Below are 17,237 nucleotides of genomic sequence, written 5' to 3' on the forward strand. Positions count from 1 at the left end.
GTTCTTATTCATTTCTTTATAGAGGCGGATGCTGTCCAAGATAAAGACAATGTTGGATAACACCTCCCACCCACTCCATGACATGTTGGTCAGTCACAGGAGCTCGTTCAGTGAGAGACTGAGATTACCGAAAAGCACCACTGAACGACACAGGAAATCATTCCTGCCTGTGGCCATCTCCCTGTACAACGCATCCACTTAACACACTGTTTGCTGCTACAGCTACACATGTTTCTTTTCCAAATATTTATTTATAAGTGACTTATGTATGTATGTATGTATGTATATATATGTATATATTGTACTATTCTTAGTTAGCGTATTGTCTGTCTTGTCTTAATGTTGGTTTAAAATGGAGCACTGTAACAAAAAATAATTTCCCCCAGGGACCAATAAAGTATTCTGATTCTGATTCTGATTCTGATATCGTGGCATTATGTGTTGCTTTGAGATCTTTTAGCTTACATCAGACAGGTTCTCTTTTAGTGATTCAATAGATTTGGACGTAATCAGATTTAGATTTTTTTTTCTATGATTAATAAAATACTTAAGTTTACAAAAAAACAGTGGAAACATATACAAGGCTGGATGCAATCTAATTACAACTCGTGGGGGCAGCAGTGTGAATTAAGAGACGCAGTCTGCTGAGAATTGAAAAGATGTAGAAGAAGCAGCCCCGTTAAACCTCGTGAAGCGGGAACTGACAACTCGCCGCTATGGACTGGTAAAAACATTATTTTTAAGCGTTATTCAGCAGTTATACACATTTTACTCTTATGTATGGTTAGTTGGGCATGTGTCTGGTGATTACAGACCATTGGCCTTTTATTTAGTCCACGAGTGTGCTAAATTCAGGGACTTCAACTTTGCTAGCTAACGTTAACAATGCTAACAGCGCTAATGCTGCCGTTCACAGTGAGTGGCGATGCTAACCGGCTAAATGCTCTGGTTTTGGTACAGTTGACAGTCGGTAACAAGAGCTGCTTTCTAGGGTGAATAAAATAAGAACTAGTGGTTTAGTAGAGCTGTTAGCAGCCAGTATTTTGGAAGAACTACTGCAATTAGGGAAGTATTACGTAAAGATAGATTTACGAGGTTATAACTGAACTACGTTAAGTGTTATAAAGATTGCAGTATGTTGTTGTTTTATGAGTACTAACTTTTGATATGCTCTCGGCTATATATATCGTGGCAAAATTGTTTGCTGTAGTTGTTTTATTTACATTGCATGGGTTCACACAGAACTGTGACGCTTCTTGTTAGTTTAGGCACAGTTAAAGCCAGTGACTAAAATTGTTTTTTAAAGAGAACCGTCGGGAAGTGCCACGGCTTTTTGTGTTGAACCTAACAGTAACCTTTGACAAGTGATTAGAAAATTAAATTGTATTTTGTCTTCTTTTGACTGCTTCTAGTAATTTAAAGATTTACATATAATGTCAAGAACAAGGTTGATGTCCAGAGCTGTGGCAGCTACAGAGAGATAAAGATGATGAGCCATACCATGAAGCTCTGGGGAAAGAGATGCTGAAGCTAAGAAGTGAGGTGATTAAAAAGCAAGAAGCAATATGGCTTCACGAAAGGGCAGGTTTACAGGATCTTAGTGAGACCTGCCAAAATGTATGGTTTGGAGACGGTGGCACTGAAAAAATAGGTTGTCAAGCTGAAGTGACCAGGATGGACAGGATTAGATACAAGGACAGCTCGGGCTGAGATGGTTTGAACATGTGCAGAGGAGGGATGGTGCATATATTCGACAAAGGATGTTGAAGATGGTCTCTGGAGATTCACGGATGGTGTAAAGGTGGACTTGGAGAGGAGAATTTTTGGGAAAGGATGACGGGTAGGGAGATGATCTAATATCGCAACCCCTAAAGAGAGCAGAGAAAGAAAAAAAGATGTAAATTCAGTGATGTAAAAGCCTCTGAACTGCACATACATTAATATGTTTATAATTCTCTAGGTAAGGTGCTTTCTTGTGCTTCATCTTGTCCTTCAGGGCTCAGAGTGAGCTGCCGTCTCCGGTGGTTCGAGACGACGAGGTAACGGTTGCTGCCCGCAGGAGGAGGAAGAAAGTGGCCTGTATCCTGCTGCAGAAAGACTTTAACCTGATTCCTGTCCAGCCCCTACACCAACCCACTCAACCCAGCAGCTGCTGATGGGTCTTTTAATAAAGGGGAAAGGTGGAAATGTAGCTGCAAGCTTTATGGTACATTCACCTTTCTAAAATGGGAACAGGAACCTGTAACCCTACGATTTAAACTGTGATTTGTCCCGTCTTGTCCATTTTAGATGGTGGAGTCTCAGAATTGGAGGGCTTTATAACCTAGTTCAATCAATGTTGGTTGGTTTGGAGTGCTTCATTTGGTGGAGCTTCCACACAAATGCATAAACACAGTCCAGGTGGGACATGGTGTATGGGTTGGATTATAAATGAGCTCCCGTTGGTGTGTTATTGTATGGTGCAGAAATTGTTGTGATTATTGAGTCATGGTTAAGATCTGTAGTATGAAGCAAGTGCAACAAATCCTAAAATCCCAGCAAGAGATTCTGGGTATCATGATGACGATTATCAGCAATCTTTCTTGATCTTTTTTTTTTTTTTTTTTTTTTTTTTTTTTTTTAATTTAAAAAAAAAAGTGGATTTTTTAAAATTTCACCTTTCTAATGCAATAAACTGACTGATTGCCGCCTGCATCTGTGTTTAATATGGTGGCATAAGTAGACTGGAAGTGCTTAATTTATCTGGGGTTTTGTTGTGTGGAGCTGTTTGCTACAGTGTTCATTGATAAAGTAGAAGCTGCTTGTTTTCCTGACTGTTGCTGTCAGTCCCATCACCCGGTAGCGGCAGCCCTGTCATTTCCACAGTGACACCAGCCCGGCCCCTGCTCAGGAACACACCTGCTTCACTCTTCAGACAGGCGGGTAAGACACACACTCACTCTCACTCTACAGGTATCAGAGGCATTTATATTTGACTAAATCTCCACTCTCTTCTCATTCATCTGTTTGTCTCAGTTACTCCCAGAGTTCCAGATGTTTCATCCATTTTGGCCCCAGGAGGCCGAACGCCTCGATACACACACACGCCCAGAAACGCACTCAGCAGTCTGGTAAGACACACACACTTCTCTATTGATGTATATATATTTTGTTAAATAAATGAAAACGTGAGTTCTTTGCACTTCCACTGTTTTCCATGACACAAAGAATGGTGTCTTTGTGTCAGTGATGTCGCAAACTTTCTTTAATGTGAAAATACAGACAGCAGAAAAAACATATTGATTAGTGTGGGTTTTGTTTAGGTAGTTAAGTTGTGATTGGTGGAAATGCTGTCGTCACTAACCCAAACAGGCCAGCTGCTGACCAGTTAGCTTGCTCAGATACTCCAGACCTTCAGTGTATCAGTTTTGTCAAACTCTGCTTGAACTTAATGATGTATTACTTACAATCATATTTATGTTGAACTCATTGCCAACTCCATAATGATGCTCTGTGTGTGTAGAATCTGGACGACAGTGATTGGACTAACAGCATGTACACGTCGCCTGTTTCGGGTCTGGAGAACACGAGTTTCTTCAGAGAAGATATGGGGAACCTCAGCTCAGCTCTCCTAAAGGAGGATGACCCAGGAGAGGCTGGTGAGCAAATCACCTGAGCATGCCCAGTTACTCTGCAGGTGTCTTGTTGTTCCCGCTAACGCTCCGGTTTTTGCTCCTTTAAGCCGCTGCCAGTCTTTTCCCAGAGTTCCTCGGGGCTTTTCTGAAACACTCTTCCTCTGCCGTGTTTGAGCTGCTGGATGATTATCAGGCGCTCTGCCAGGATAAGGTAGGCGAGTTTGCTTGATGTGGTGTGAAAGCTGTGCTGTGCTAATTTTAAATGCTCTCTTGTCCTCCGTCACATGCCTTAAGGTGGATGTGCTGCAGTCTGTGGTGCTCAGAGCGGGTCAGAATAGTAAAACAGCTGGCGTCCGTTGGCTGCTGCAGCAGGAGAACTGCACCTGGAGGCTCATCACCTCGCTCTACAGGTACCTAATTCACTGATTCACTTTCTGTAACTAATTGGCTGTCTGCTCAACTTTCAACAATCAAATGTGTTCATGTAGAGATCGGGTCCAGTTGGCGCTGGAGGATGACCTCATGACAGACATGGTTGTGAGTAACGTATTCTGGATTGTTTTTGGCCTCTTTTAAAACTACAGAGCTCTAGCTTCAGTAAACAACACAATCACAGCAGGAATCTGAGTCTTCTGGAAGCTGCAATGATTACCTGTTTGTGTTTGTAGGTGCCCAGCGAGAGCGAGAAGGTTGTAGTGGAGCAGCTTTTCCAGAGAGATGCCGTCATACGACAGAGCCAGGTAGCTAACACACGCACAAAAGAAAGAGTTACAGTGATGAGGGTTTGCAGGTTGTCTAGAATAGAATAGAATAATCCTTTAATTGTCCCACAAGGGGAAATTTGGGTGTAACAGCAGCAAGAAAGACACATATACAAACAAGACACAGAACAGAAACCTACACAATTTATATCAAGGACAATGGTTACCAAAAACAGAGTACTGTACCGTTATTAAATTAAATAAATTTAAATGAAATTAAGAGGCAAACTCTGGTTAAAGTGTGAATCGATTGATAAAATAGTGCAAGTTACAGCGCTGATGTAAACCTCTGTTTGCTGGGAGCAGTTTTGATTGTACAGTTTGAGAGCTGCAGGGAGGAAGGACCTGCGGAAACGCTCCTTCGTGCATTGAGCATGCAGCAGTCTGTCACTGAAGGAGATCTGCAGTTCAGCAACATTTACATGCACGGGGTGGGAGACTCTGTCCATCACAGAAGTTATTTTGGCCAGAGTCCTTTTGTCTCCCACTACCTGCACTGGGTCCAGGTGCATCCCAGAACAGAGCTGGCCTTCTTAATGCGTTTATCCAACCTCTTCCTCTCAGCTGCTGATAAACTGATGCTCCAATATACAAAACTAAAAAATGACAGATGCCACCACAGAGTGATAGGTCTTTAAAAGCACTCCCTGGACTCCAAATGACCTCAGCAGGTAGAGTCTGCTCTGACCCTTCCTGTAAAGAGCATCAGTGTTGTGGCTCCAGTCTAGTTTATTATTCAAATGAACACCCAGGTACCTATACGAGTCCACTATGTCAATGTCCACTCCCTGGATGTTCACCGGTGTTAGTGTGGTGGGGCTGCGTCTGTGTCTGTTCTACAGGGCAGATTTAATCATGGATTAGCTGCAATAGGGTTACATGATTTCTGTCTTTTTGTTAGATTTTTAACAGTAAATCATTCAAAGATGAAAATGGTGAGTTAACTTGGGTCCTTCTGGATCCGGCCTGCACCATTAATGAGTTTATCTCAACTCTCGGGACTTGTGTAGCTTATTGATCTCAACCCGACCATCCTGTGCTCCTGTACAAAACTAAAGTGAACCTGTACCACATGAAATTAAAGCTGTGTACTTACATTTCCATTGTAGCAACACCAAGTCTTTAGGATCTTTAGTATTGGTGGTTGTGGTTTACTTTATTTGTTTTAATTCATAAGAAGCCCTTTCCCACGAGTACCTGCTCGGCTCAGCTCAAATCTTGGTTTTTAGGGTTTTCCATTAGGTGGTATTACCTGGTACTGGGTAGTGTTTTTTTTTTTTTGTTTTTTTTTTTTTTTGTTTTTTTTAGTAACCTACTCAGCCGGTGTTCCAGCTGAGCCGAGTCGATCCAGAAATGTGACGTCAAGAGTAGGGCTGGGCGATATGACCCAAAATTCATATCTCGATATTTTTTTTAGCTGGATGGCGATATAAGATATATATCTCGATATTTTTTTTTTTTTTTTAAAGTTTAAAGTTAAGAGCAAAAAGAGATTTATAGTCACACTGTGTCCCAGCTGTCACACGGGCACTTTTATTTACATACAGCGTAGATGTACATGAAGAAATTACTCAAAAATAAATTATCAGCATTTATTAAATAATCATGGTCCATAAATAAAGGAAAACAATCTTGTTTTTGTGCATAACAAAAAGCTCACAATTGTGCAGTCAAAATGTAAACTAATAGACGCTGAGCGTAATAACAAAGACAGATTTCACAGCTGCACCACGTCTCTGAACAGGTACCATTTGTGGTCCTTATACACACACAGTACGTATCACTCCGCGAGGCTCCTCCTCGGTAGCCGTAATCCTCCGACAATCTATCAAGCGGTGCAGCTCCGTAGCTTAGCAAAGTCATATTAAAACATTTTTGACAGATTGCTGAGCGCTGTGTACCACATAAAATCGGTTCGCGGTCAGTAAGCACAACCAGAATTCATACATAAGGCGCACTGTCGATTTTGAGAAAATGAATGGATTTTAGGCCGTGCAGCCCCTCCGGGCTGCATGTCGTTAGCGCGGTTAGCTCGCTAACACGTTGACACCGTCCAGCCCCACGCACGGGGCGATCCGAGTTAACTCGCTATTTCCGCTTTCATCTTGTCATTGCCTGCAGGTGAAGCTATGGGGGAGGGGGAGTTGTGTTCAGTGAAGGAGAGGCGAGGCCGAGTAACGTTGCGTAGAGACAAAAGTGGACGAGAGAGAGGCAAACCTGCGGCTCCATAAGTATAATTATAACGTAACATAGACTATATCGATATAAACGATATTGTCACATCTTGTATCTCGTATGAAAATATATTGATATTTTTTAAAAAACTCGATATATCGCCCAGCCCTAGTCAAGAGACTGAATGCCACTAATCGGACAGTCAGTGTCGTCATGGTTTTGTGAATGAAGAAGCGTGGAAATTTTGGTAAAGTCTTTTGATCTTGATGGTATCTGGACTCTATATTTCCTGTGATCTAATGAGCTGATTGTAAGGCTAATTGTTTCCCTGGTGGTTGCTGTGTTGCAGCTGGTTGTTGATTGGCTGGAGAGCATTGCCAAGGATCAGATTGGAGATTTCTCTGATAACATCGAATACTACGCCAAAAATGTGTGCTGGTGAGCCCCTTTGTTTATTTATGAAAGCATAAAGCCCACATTGTTATGTGCATTAAAGTCTTCGGTGGGGTATTTGTGTTTTAGGGAGAATACTCTCCACGCACTGAAGATGAGAAGGAAGAGCGGCACCACCTTCACAGTCCCTCTGGTCACTGAGCTGGTGAGGCCTGTTACTGCAAACATAATCACATAATTTCTTTGTCCCCTATGTTTCTGAATGTGTTCATAACGTTTGTGTGTTTAGGACCCAGATGCCCCCCTCCGGCAGCAGCGCCCCCTGGCTGATCTGGACAGAGAGGACGACGCCCGGCTGCTGAAGAACCTGTTCACACTGATTAGAGCGGGGATGACCGAGGAGGTGAAGAGACATTGAGACGCACAGCAGGGGATAGAGGGGCATCAATAAACGAATGTTTTTATTAAAGTTCACCTTCCAGACAAATTCAACTTAGTGCTATATAAGACTGAAACCAGTCTTGAAACTCATTGCTACCCGGAGTGGGAACCGTAGTCTCAGGTTCACGCTCTAATTCTCATCCCAGCCTCTTCAGTCAGGGTAACAAAAAATCAAAACACACTCAGTGTTTTCTTTAAAAGCTGAAACAAGTCAAGCTTTTAGTTGTGTTTCTCTCTGCTATGATCCAGAAAATATATAAGCTCTGAAGGATTTCCACCAGGAAAGCTGTAAAGCCCGGTGGCTTCAGGGTAATCAGAGGCAGATAATTTAATAGTGCACTTTATTGGTGTCGTGCTGGTGCTTTGGGAGATCCTCCATGATGTCTCAGGTAAGATTATCCTATCTCTTAGGTGCACCATAAGGACAGGAAAGCTGAGAGGAGCTTGGAGCACATGATGAAAAGTTTTGATGGTCTCTGGTGGATGCTGTGAAGTTTCATTTGCTGTTCATTTCTTCAGCGGTTTGTCTTTGTGTTTTTTCAGGCTCAACGGTTGTGCAAACGCTGTGGTCAGGCCTGGAGAGCAGCAACTCTGGAAGGCTGGAAACTCTACCATGACCCCAACATGACCTCAGGTACTGTCTAGAGATGGCACGATACCACTTTTTTATGTCCGATACCGATATCATGAATTTTGATATCTGCCGATACCGATATGAATCCGATATAGTGTGTTTTTTAATCAATAAAACTGTTTTTTAATATCTTGCTGCATTTTGTATAAGTTCATAGTCAAGTTTAAATAAACAACAGCACTAAAGCTATTCTGTTATACCTGTGTGTAAAAAGTACACTGCGCCCAAAATATTTCATAGTTCAGCAACACTGATCAATCTAATAAACTTAAACCTGCTCCATCCTTCCTATTCTGGTATTTTAAAGAGTACTTAGCAGAAATATTAAGCAACCTAACTAATAGGGTTGCAAACTACCAGCAAAAAAAAATAAAAAATAGGGAACCACCCTCCACCCTCCACTTTGTGATGCTTAATCGATGTAATCAACTTTAATTTGATGCAGTGTGAAAAAAAAAATGCACAGAAATAAATTATTTTTTCAAGAATAATTAAATAGATTCAACATCTTTCTTCAACAGAATTGCAGACTGCACAGATGGTACTTTCCCAAAGGAAAAAGTACTATAGCTTACTAGGGTATATTAGACTTAACAGTTACTATATACAGTAATGGACTTCTATACATTTTACATCAGATTAAAACTTTGGGTGTAAGATTCAGATAATTATTTATTAAAAGCTAGACATTTTAAATGAGAATAAGAAAGAAAAGTATGTCTTTGTGCCCCCTTTTCCCTGTTAATGCCCTATCGGCCCCCTTGGCTAAACTTTGCTAAATCCGCCCCTGCACAGTTACCAGCGTCAGCTACGTAGAAAAAGATCCTGGTGTAGAAAGTAATATTAAATGAATTCTAACAACAGCTGATCAAGCTTAAACGTGCTGCTGTTGTTCAGCCGCTGGTTTCCTCTTTCTGGTGCAAAGTGGGCCAAAAACAAACAAGAGAGAGAGAGAGAGAGATCCGATCCAGTAATTTAGGTCAGTATCGGACCGATACGTAATATCGGATCGGTCCATCTCTAGTACTGTCTGCCATCCAAAGCAACGAGAGAAATTCTGTAAGAAATCTGAGCCTTTCTGTTTTTCAACATAATGACACAGAAATGCTGCTGTATGAAAGAGCGGAATCTGTCAGCATGACAGATTAATTGGGAATAATCTGTAAGGAAAAACAATGGGAAGCTTATTCCCCAGACTGACCTGTATGCATAAAACAGAAATCTTGTAATTCACAGAAATAGCCCTTTTTGCCCCTTGGCTCTGAAAGGCTGATGGGGTGGTGACATCACCCTGCTGAGTGAGTGCAACAACTCGAGAACGAAGTGATATAGAGCTCAAATTAATAGGGGCTTCTACCAAAAATCTCAGACTGGTTTGAATCTCAGTGACCTTGGTCAAGGTCAAAGGTCCAGTTTTTTAAAAATCTTCTAAATGTGATAACTGAGGAGCAAGGTGACCTAGGAGTTTAAAATTGATGATAACAGGGGTGTCTACTAGGAGGCTGACAGGTAGAGTGTGTGTGTGTGTGCGTGTGCGTGTGTGTGTACAAGTTGTTTTAAAAAAAAAAATCTGTGGTAGATGGTGAAATAACATCTTTCTGTCTTTATGCCATTTAGTTATTTACCTATTGCTTAATAACTTTGGTGTAGTGTGAATGGCCATTGGGGAGGTCTGAAGAAACTTAAATTTGACACACCTGCTTTAATTGGAGAAAGGAAGAGGAACCACCATGATAATTACAATTCCTGAAGCCTGGGCTTGCTGCTCACAGTGATCATTAACTGTATCCATGTTTAATATGTACATCCACCATTGTAACAGCATTTATGACAAGAAATAAGGAAACGCAACAGGACCCTAATTAAAGGAATTTCTGGGACTTTTCCCACCTTTTTAAATACAAAGTATACCTGTACGATCCTTCTCTGAATGACTGTCTATTTGTCCTCTTCTCTCTGCAGGTGGTATCGAGTTGCAGCCAGTTGAAGGAAACCCACAAAGAGGGATATGGAAGGCCTGCTGCTGGAGAATGGCCGAGGAGGTACGTCATGCATTACCAAATGTGTGAGAAATAAGAAGGCTGAGCTTGTGTTCAGTCAAGCTTGAAAATGAGAAGAATAAAGCAAAATAAAATGTGTGTTTTAGGAGCAGTTAAACAGATATGAGAGGGCGATCTATGCCAGCCTGAGTGGGAACCTCAAACCGGTAATATAACCAGTTTCTGTGTTAATCAGAAATCAGCAGCTCAGAGTCACCTCTGTGTTTACGGTAAGTCGAATCTTAGATAATGGCAGACCTGACTGTGTGTGTGTGTTTGCGTGTTAGCTGCTGGCAGTGTGCGAATCGTGGGAGGACTGCGTGTGGGCGTATTTCCGAGTGATGGTAGACTCACTGGTTGAGAAGGATCTCATGTCTTCGGGTATGGCTCATCATGAGGTGGAGACGTTACCACGGGAGTACCTGGAGGCCAAGTACGACACACACAGAATAAAAAAAAAAACAAAAAACAAAAAAAACAAAACTGCTTCGTCTCTGATCTACTGCCTCCTCTTGCAGCTGGACCATGGAGAAAGTGTTTGAGGAGCTTCAAGCATCTGAGTCGAAGGTAAAACCGGTTCTAACTGAATGTGATTGGTGGGACATATTGAAATTGCACAGCACAGTAAACCAGTGTTTGTTTGTTTGTTTGTTTATTTTTCTGTGCGCAGAGGGTGCTGGAGGAGACGAGAGAGCATTATCATGTCATCCAGAAGTTTGTCATCCTGGGGGACCTGGATGGTAAGACCAGCTCTGACCCGATGGGTCGCATCAAACATGTAAGCTCCAGTTTCTCATGAACCCCTTTGTTTGTGTCTCATTCAGGCCTGTTGGAGGAGTTTTCCGATTGGCTAACTGCATCTAAACCCCTCCCCTCGCACCTGCTGCGCTTCATGACTCACCTTGTGCTGTTCTTCCGCTCCTTGGGTTTGGCACTAAAGGTAAAATTCACGTTAAAGGTTCTTACTGGTCATTTTATGAGAAATTTTTCGCTTTAGCCTGTATTTAATTTATAGATACTGAGAGCTGATTGGATCTGATGTAATGTAACTTTAACCTCACTTTTAAATAGGGCTGCTCGATTATGGCAAAAATGATAATCACGATTACTTTCACTGAAATTGAGATCACGATTATTTGACGATATTTATTTAACCCTTTAAGACCTACTATAGAACCAAGTCCACCAGAGCTTATATTATTTTTTTACATGCTGTAGTGCCATTTGTGGGAGCATTTCAAGTTGCTATACATCAATACAACTGTTATAGCCCATATTTTAATAATATGTATGCATTAAGTCCATAGTAATTACATAAATTGCAAAAAAGTGCAATAAACTACAAAAAAAATTGAAAATCGCTTTTGTTTTGTTTACATATATTTCTACTTGGAGAAATTTAAGAGGTTTATCCCTCAAAACTTTAAATACAATAAAGTTGCAAAAAATAGTTTCCCACCACAGGAAATTTATTTTGAGTGTCTTCATAGTTTTATTTTGGAGATACAGCAATTTTTATACACTGCAGGAAAAACAAAAAACAATCCTATGATGCAAATTTGCAAAGAAAACAGCATGTGCATCATTTCACTGTGGGAAGTGTTACGAACAGCTGATAGGAACGGCAAAGCGTGTTTCTGGAATATTATGTTTTTGTTCCTGCAAGCGATTTTTATGCAATTTTTGCAAAGCTATATGTGGAACGAAACCGTGACCGAGGACAAGCTGATGGCATCAGATGTAAGTACAACTCCTCCGGTTTCATATGCAAAACAAATTATTGCGCTAGCTTACACGGTTCAGGTTCTACAGGGATTTAAAAATAGTTACGCAAAACGGAGCGTGCTGCTCTGACCGGCTTTAAAGGGTTAACAATGACTTTAAAAAATAATATAAAATAGTGTGCAACACCACTGAAGTTTTTTTTTTTTTTTTTTTTAAACTCTTTTCAACCAACAGCAGTCACTCTCCTCTCCAAATAACTTCTGCTTAGCTTTCCGAGCTTCCCTCGGGTCCTCTTAATCAGCGGTCTCCAACCTTTTTTGCGCCACGGACCGGTTTATGCCCGACAATATTTTCACGGACCGGCCTTTAAGGTGTCGCGGATAAATGAGGGAGGGGCTAATAATCGGCTCAGTCATTTTTAATGATCGTTGAAAGCCCAGATCGTAATCGTGATTAAAATTCGATTAATTGAGCAGCCCTACTTTTAAATGTATCTTTCAGCTTCTTGCCTAAAGTAAAGAAGACAGAGCTGACAAACTCTCAAAGAATAAATAATTAATCAACAAAACTGCAAACAGTGAATCACTTTTTCATTTTTGGTCATGTTTCCAGCCTTTTTTTTTTTTTTTTTTTTTTTTTTTTTTTTTAAATACAAATTTTGAATTTTGAGTGTAAAGAATTGAGCTGATTGGGTGTGAGGAACACTGTGGAGTCCAACAAATGGGCTTTATGTTTTGTTTTGTTTTTTTATAACCCCCCAAATTCCTCAAACTCTCCCCAAATCCTAAAAAATTCAGGATACAAATCTGGAGCCGCAGCAGAACTTCAATACCAGCTCATGTGAATGAGGCGTTCACATCGAAGATAATCAGTTTGTTTACGGGTTCACATTTTTAAATGTCGTGTTCCCGCCTCTCGCCTCTAGGAGGAGGTGTGCATTGATGTGGTGAAGGCGTACGTCTCCCTTCTGATCCAAGATCAGCAGACAGACCTTGTGGCAAGCTACGTCGGCCAGCTTCCCGCCGACCTTGCAATCTCTCAATATGCTGCGTTCCTGGAGACCGTCACCCAGCCGGAACTCCGCCCCCGCTGCCTGCAGCTCGCCATTGAAGCTGGTGAGACAGACACACACTGAGGTCAGTAAGAGCAGACCCTTTATCACTGAAAGAAAACTGACCATGTGTGTGCATAGGTCTGGATGTTTCTGCCGTAACCAAGCTGGTGGTGGAGACTGTGAGAGAGACAGACGACACAGAGTTCACGCACCATAGCCAGACGCTGGAGACGGGAACTACGAAGGTAACGACCAAAGTGTTCACTTTGGATTTAATTTCTCTTATGAGGTCATTTCAGTAATTTGTCTAAATTATAACGAATGTAACTTTGCACACGTGTGGGAATATATTAGGGCAGTGTTTCCTAAAGTAGGGGGAGCGCAGAGCCATTGCATAGGGGGGGCAGTATAAATTTAAAACAAAAAGAATGCTTGGACACGGCTAGCATAATGGACAGGGTTTTGATGGGGCTTCCACACAAATGCAAAGCAGAAGATGAACGAACCTTTGCCACATGTTTCCAAACCAACTTCCTTTCAAGCCAAAGACTAGAAAATATGGTGACGCATAGCTTGCCTTTGGCTTCACCTGCACCTGCATTTGTTTCCCCTGCTTTAGGAGCATGCACTGGGCTGTCCAAATCACGGACAAACAGTATCCCACATTCTTGATTTTTAGTTCACAAACACTTCTTATAATGAAATTTTGGCGATGTTATCTCTTTATACAGGAAAGTTACAGTGGGATACAAATAATATCAGGCTGATCCTGCCACAATTTGTTCCCCCGGTTAAAATAACAAACAGTATCCCACAGCTGTTTGTTTTTAAACCCATTTTGCACAGAGACATTTTTTGAAAAATGTATTGATAGTAGTGTTGAATAGTATTACACAGTAAAAAAACAAAAAAACATCAACAAACAACTGTACTTAAAGTAATTACACCATAATGATGGTTTGTTTTTCTGTTATGTGTGTGGTTGGAGGATGTGCTTGTGTCGGGGATTTTCTTGTGTATATTTAAAAAAGAAAAAAAAAGGGGGGGGGCTAGCAAAAAGTTTAAGAACCACCGTATTAAGCCATGTGTCACAACTTTGGTTTAAACCTTTAAAAACTACATAAAATTTTTATATGTGGAACATCTTAAAGGTAAACTGCCTTATTTAGCAGAGGTATGCAGAATGTTCCAGTGTTGGTGAAATGTGTGGAAACGGGAAAAGATATTTAGGGCCACTTGCACAATTAAATTCAGCAGCCATCACGCACCATGTCTGGAGAGTGTGTGGTTTGACTGTTATGAGAGCTTCACGCTCTTGCAGGTAATTCTGCTCTTGGATCTGAATCCTTCCCGCTCGACTCGACTGAGTTTTCACAGAAAGTTACCTGCGAGAGAGTGACTCTGCAATGAATACCTGCACCCTTGAAATTATTTAATTTGCTAAGGTTTTTTTTTTTTTTTTCTTGCATCGAACTTCTGACATAAATATTATTCCATATACACAAGTCTGCTGAGTCATTGATGCGCCGTATCTCCACTTTTCAGAAATAGAATACTTACATAATTCCCTTTAGGGATTATGTATTTTATGGCAGTTTGTTTGGAGCTGGCCTATATCAAACACAAGCAGAAACAATAGTATGAAGTTCAGAGAGATAACAGGAGAAATTCACACAGCTGCAACAACGTCTGTTTCCGTTTGACGAGTCTGAATGATGTTTTCTGTTCAAGCACGTCTTGATCAGACCAGTTAATTTAGGGTCCATATGAACAGTGATCTTCTAATCCAAGTGTTCATCAGGCTGAAGATGTTTTGTTCATGTAAACATGGCTGCAGTGATGTTGTACTCTGATAGGAGGACCAAAGGAAGATTGATGTCATTGATTGGCTCCTGTATGACCCTGCCCACCGAGCTGAGTCCCTGAAGCAGTCAAATGCCATCATGAGGAATTTTTTGGGTACTTTTTTCTTTTAGCTGTTTATTTATTGATGGTTTTGTTTGTTCCAATTAAATTGCGATTTAGTGGTCAGCTGACTTCCTTCGTCTGTCGTGCCTTAGCTCTGCAGAAACATGACGCAGCCAAGGCGGTGTTCTCTAAAGTCCCGGAAGACTCGATGAGGGAGATCTGCTCCCAGTGGTCAGGAATCAGTCAGACCACGCCGCTTCCTGCTGAGGACGAGAATGCCATCAGAGAGCACCTGTGCATCAGAGCCTATCTGGTCTGTTAGCAACACCTCTCTTCATGTTGTTTTTATAACCCAGTTCACTGAGATGTATTGGACTGAATGTGTGCTTTGATGGTCCTGCAGGAGGCCCACGAGGCGTTCACTGACTGGTTCAGACACAGCAGTTCAGCCCCACAGAAGCCGGCACCGGCACCCGAGGCCAAATTCACTGAGAGGGTAGCCAATGAGATGAGGGAAAAGGAGTACCAGGTATTTTTTTTTTTTTAATTTATTTTTTATTTAGTTATGGCATCAGTGTTTAAAAATAAAAACTTTACCACTGCAGATGTTCCACATGTGCATTGTCTGGTTTTTCAGGCCTCACTGTCTGCCTGGTCCTGCCGTCTGGATGCTTTGACGGAAGATGTGAAAGAGAGAATCTACAATGTTCTGCTGTTCGTGGACGGAGGCTGGATGGTCGACAACAGACAGGTTACTGCTTAAATCACCACACACAAACTCTAAAAGATTAATTGAGGAGCATCAGCTACATTCATAACATGACCATGTGGTAATTTAATATTTGGTTGGTTGTGTTTTCAGGATTCGGAGCCAGACTCAGAGCGCAGCCACCAAATGGCAGCTTTGCGCTCTCTGTGTCTTCCACGCCTTAGCTTGCTGCTGCTCAGCGTGCTGCAGAGCTCCTCGAGACACCAGGAGGCGCTGCGGCTCGCTGACATCATCTCGTCTGACCAGCACTGCCTCTACCAGGTAACTGAAGCCTGCATGAACTTCCGACTGTTAACTTATGTTTTCTTTGTCGGGGTATTACTCCAGGAAGCAGGTTTAGCTATCAACTGAGTTTGTTAATCCTGAGTTGAAAGGAAACTTTTTTTTGTTCCAGAAAGAGAGTTGACTTCAACTCTGAGTCAATTACCATGGGAGCAGACAGGTTTTCTTCAGCAGGATCTTTTTCTCTGACTCCACCCCTCCTGCTACACCTGAACCGCCTGACTGACACTCAGTTTTATTTTCTCATTCATGCAGTCGCTGTCCAAGCCCAGAACAAGGCCATCAGATGATTTTACAAGCACTGGAATCCCATGGAGATGTGTTTAACATGCACACTTTTATAATCATTCGTCAGTATATGTGGACAGAGACATTATTGGACAGTGATGCCGCTTTCAGATTGTCTGTGCCTCTAAAATATTTACATGACTGAGAAACAAACAGATCTGTGCAAAGCTACAGATCACACTGATCAGTGATCTCAATGATCAGTCATTGATCGTGTTGTACTTAGTCAGTGATGGAAAAATGTCTCACAGCTGACTAACTGGAAAACGAGGCAATGTGGGATTTACAAATTTATGCCTAAGGCGCATTTACCGGAGTGTGCCAGTATTCTTACTTGTATTTATTTAGTTTTGTCCCTCTTGGGTTACAGCTGATTATTTACATTTAAAATCAAAAATAAAATTAGGATTCCATCTTCAGCTGATGAAAATTAAAGTGGGGTAAATATGGGGTAATATTCAATATTCCTCTAAAACGACCCGTTGCCATGGTGAATCGTGGTATTGGAGGTCCATTTATGATGAAGATTTTCTTTCCCTACTTACGGACAGACTTAACTTGGGGTGAACATACTCGGAGTTGATAGATCATATTCACATCAGCTGTACTGGAACGTGAAACTCAAGTTTGTAGAAATTCCTGGTTTCTGTTTCTTTGTTTTAACTCTTTGTTCCTCTTTGCTTGCTCTCAGGTGTTTTCTAAGGAGGAGCTGAGGAGGTTTCTGCAGAAACTGAGGGAGTCGTCTCTCGCTCTGTTGGACCGAGGAGTCGACCCCCTGGGCTACGAACTGCAGCCATGAATGAAGAAACACACACACATAGCAGTGTTTAAAGCGCTGCTGATTTTTGTTTTGTTTTTCGATTGTCTGTTTTTTGCAAAATAAAAAAAATAAAAGCCTGTTTCCTGTAGTGCCTTGTGTATTTTAATTAGAAGCAGTAGTACACGAGAGCTGCCACAGGTGCCAATTTGGGTTTTAAAATTAATATATGTACATATAAACAAATTCTTTATTTAAAAACTATACAGTTATTTATGTTAGAAATATTTCCAAACCATGTGCTACTGGGGTAAAATATACATCAACCTCAAAAATATGACTTGATTGTAACATGAATACTTTTACAGCCTCCACTTCACCCCACACTTCCCACAGC

The 17,237-nt window shown here is 41.4% G+C and overlaps 1 protein-coding gene across 1 annotated transcript; it reads left to right on the forward strand.

The window, feature by feature from the left end:
• Positions 1 to 602: 602 nt before the first annotated feature.
• On the forward strand, positions 603 to 16,991 carry LOC113008617 (nuclear pore complex protein Nup107). The gene is made up of 27 exons (XM_026146144.2): positions 603 to 724; positions 1,997 to 2,079; positions 2,827 to 2,922; positions 3,016 to 3,110; positions 3,503 to 3,638; positions 3,722 to 3,825; positions 3,909 to 4,024; positions 4,103 to 4,151; positions 4,283 to 4,354; positions 6,900 to 6,988; positions 7,073 to 7,148; positions 7,233 to 7,346; positions 7,928 to 8,018; positions 9,981 to 10,060; positions 10,165 to 10,224; positions 10,345 to 10,490; positions 10,576 to 10,624; positions 10,728 to 10,797; positions 10,882 to 10,997; positions 12,708 to 12,897; positions 12,975 to 13,081; positions 14,693 to 14,795; positions 14,897 to 15,057; positions 15,148 to 15,273; positions 15,382 to 15,495; positions 15,607 to 15,774; positions 16,775 to 16,991. Exons 1-27 carry the CDS (start codon positions 717 to 719, stop codon positions 16,880 to 16,882), a joined length of 2,727 nt encoding a protein of 908 aa, XP_026001929.1. The 5' UTR covers positions 603 to 716; the 3' UTR covers positions 16,883 to 16,991.
• The last annotated feature ends 246 nt before the right edge of the window (positions 16,992 to 17,237 follow it).

This window comes from Astatotilapia calliptera, chromosome 17 (genome assembly GCF_964374335.1).
Source record: "Astatotilapia calliptera chromosome 17, fAstCal68.1, whole genome shotgun sequence".
In the NCBI taxonomy this organism is placed as follows: Eukaryota; Metazoa; Chordata; class Actinopteri; order Cichliformes; family Cichlidae; genus Astatotilapia; species Astatotilapia calliptera.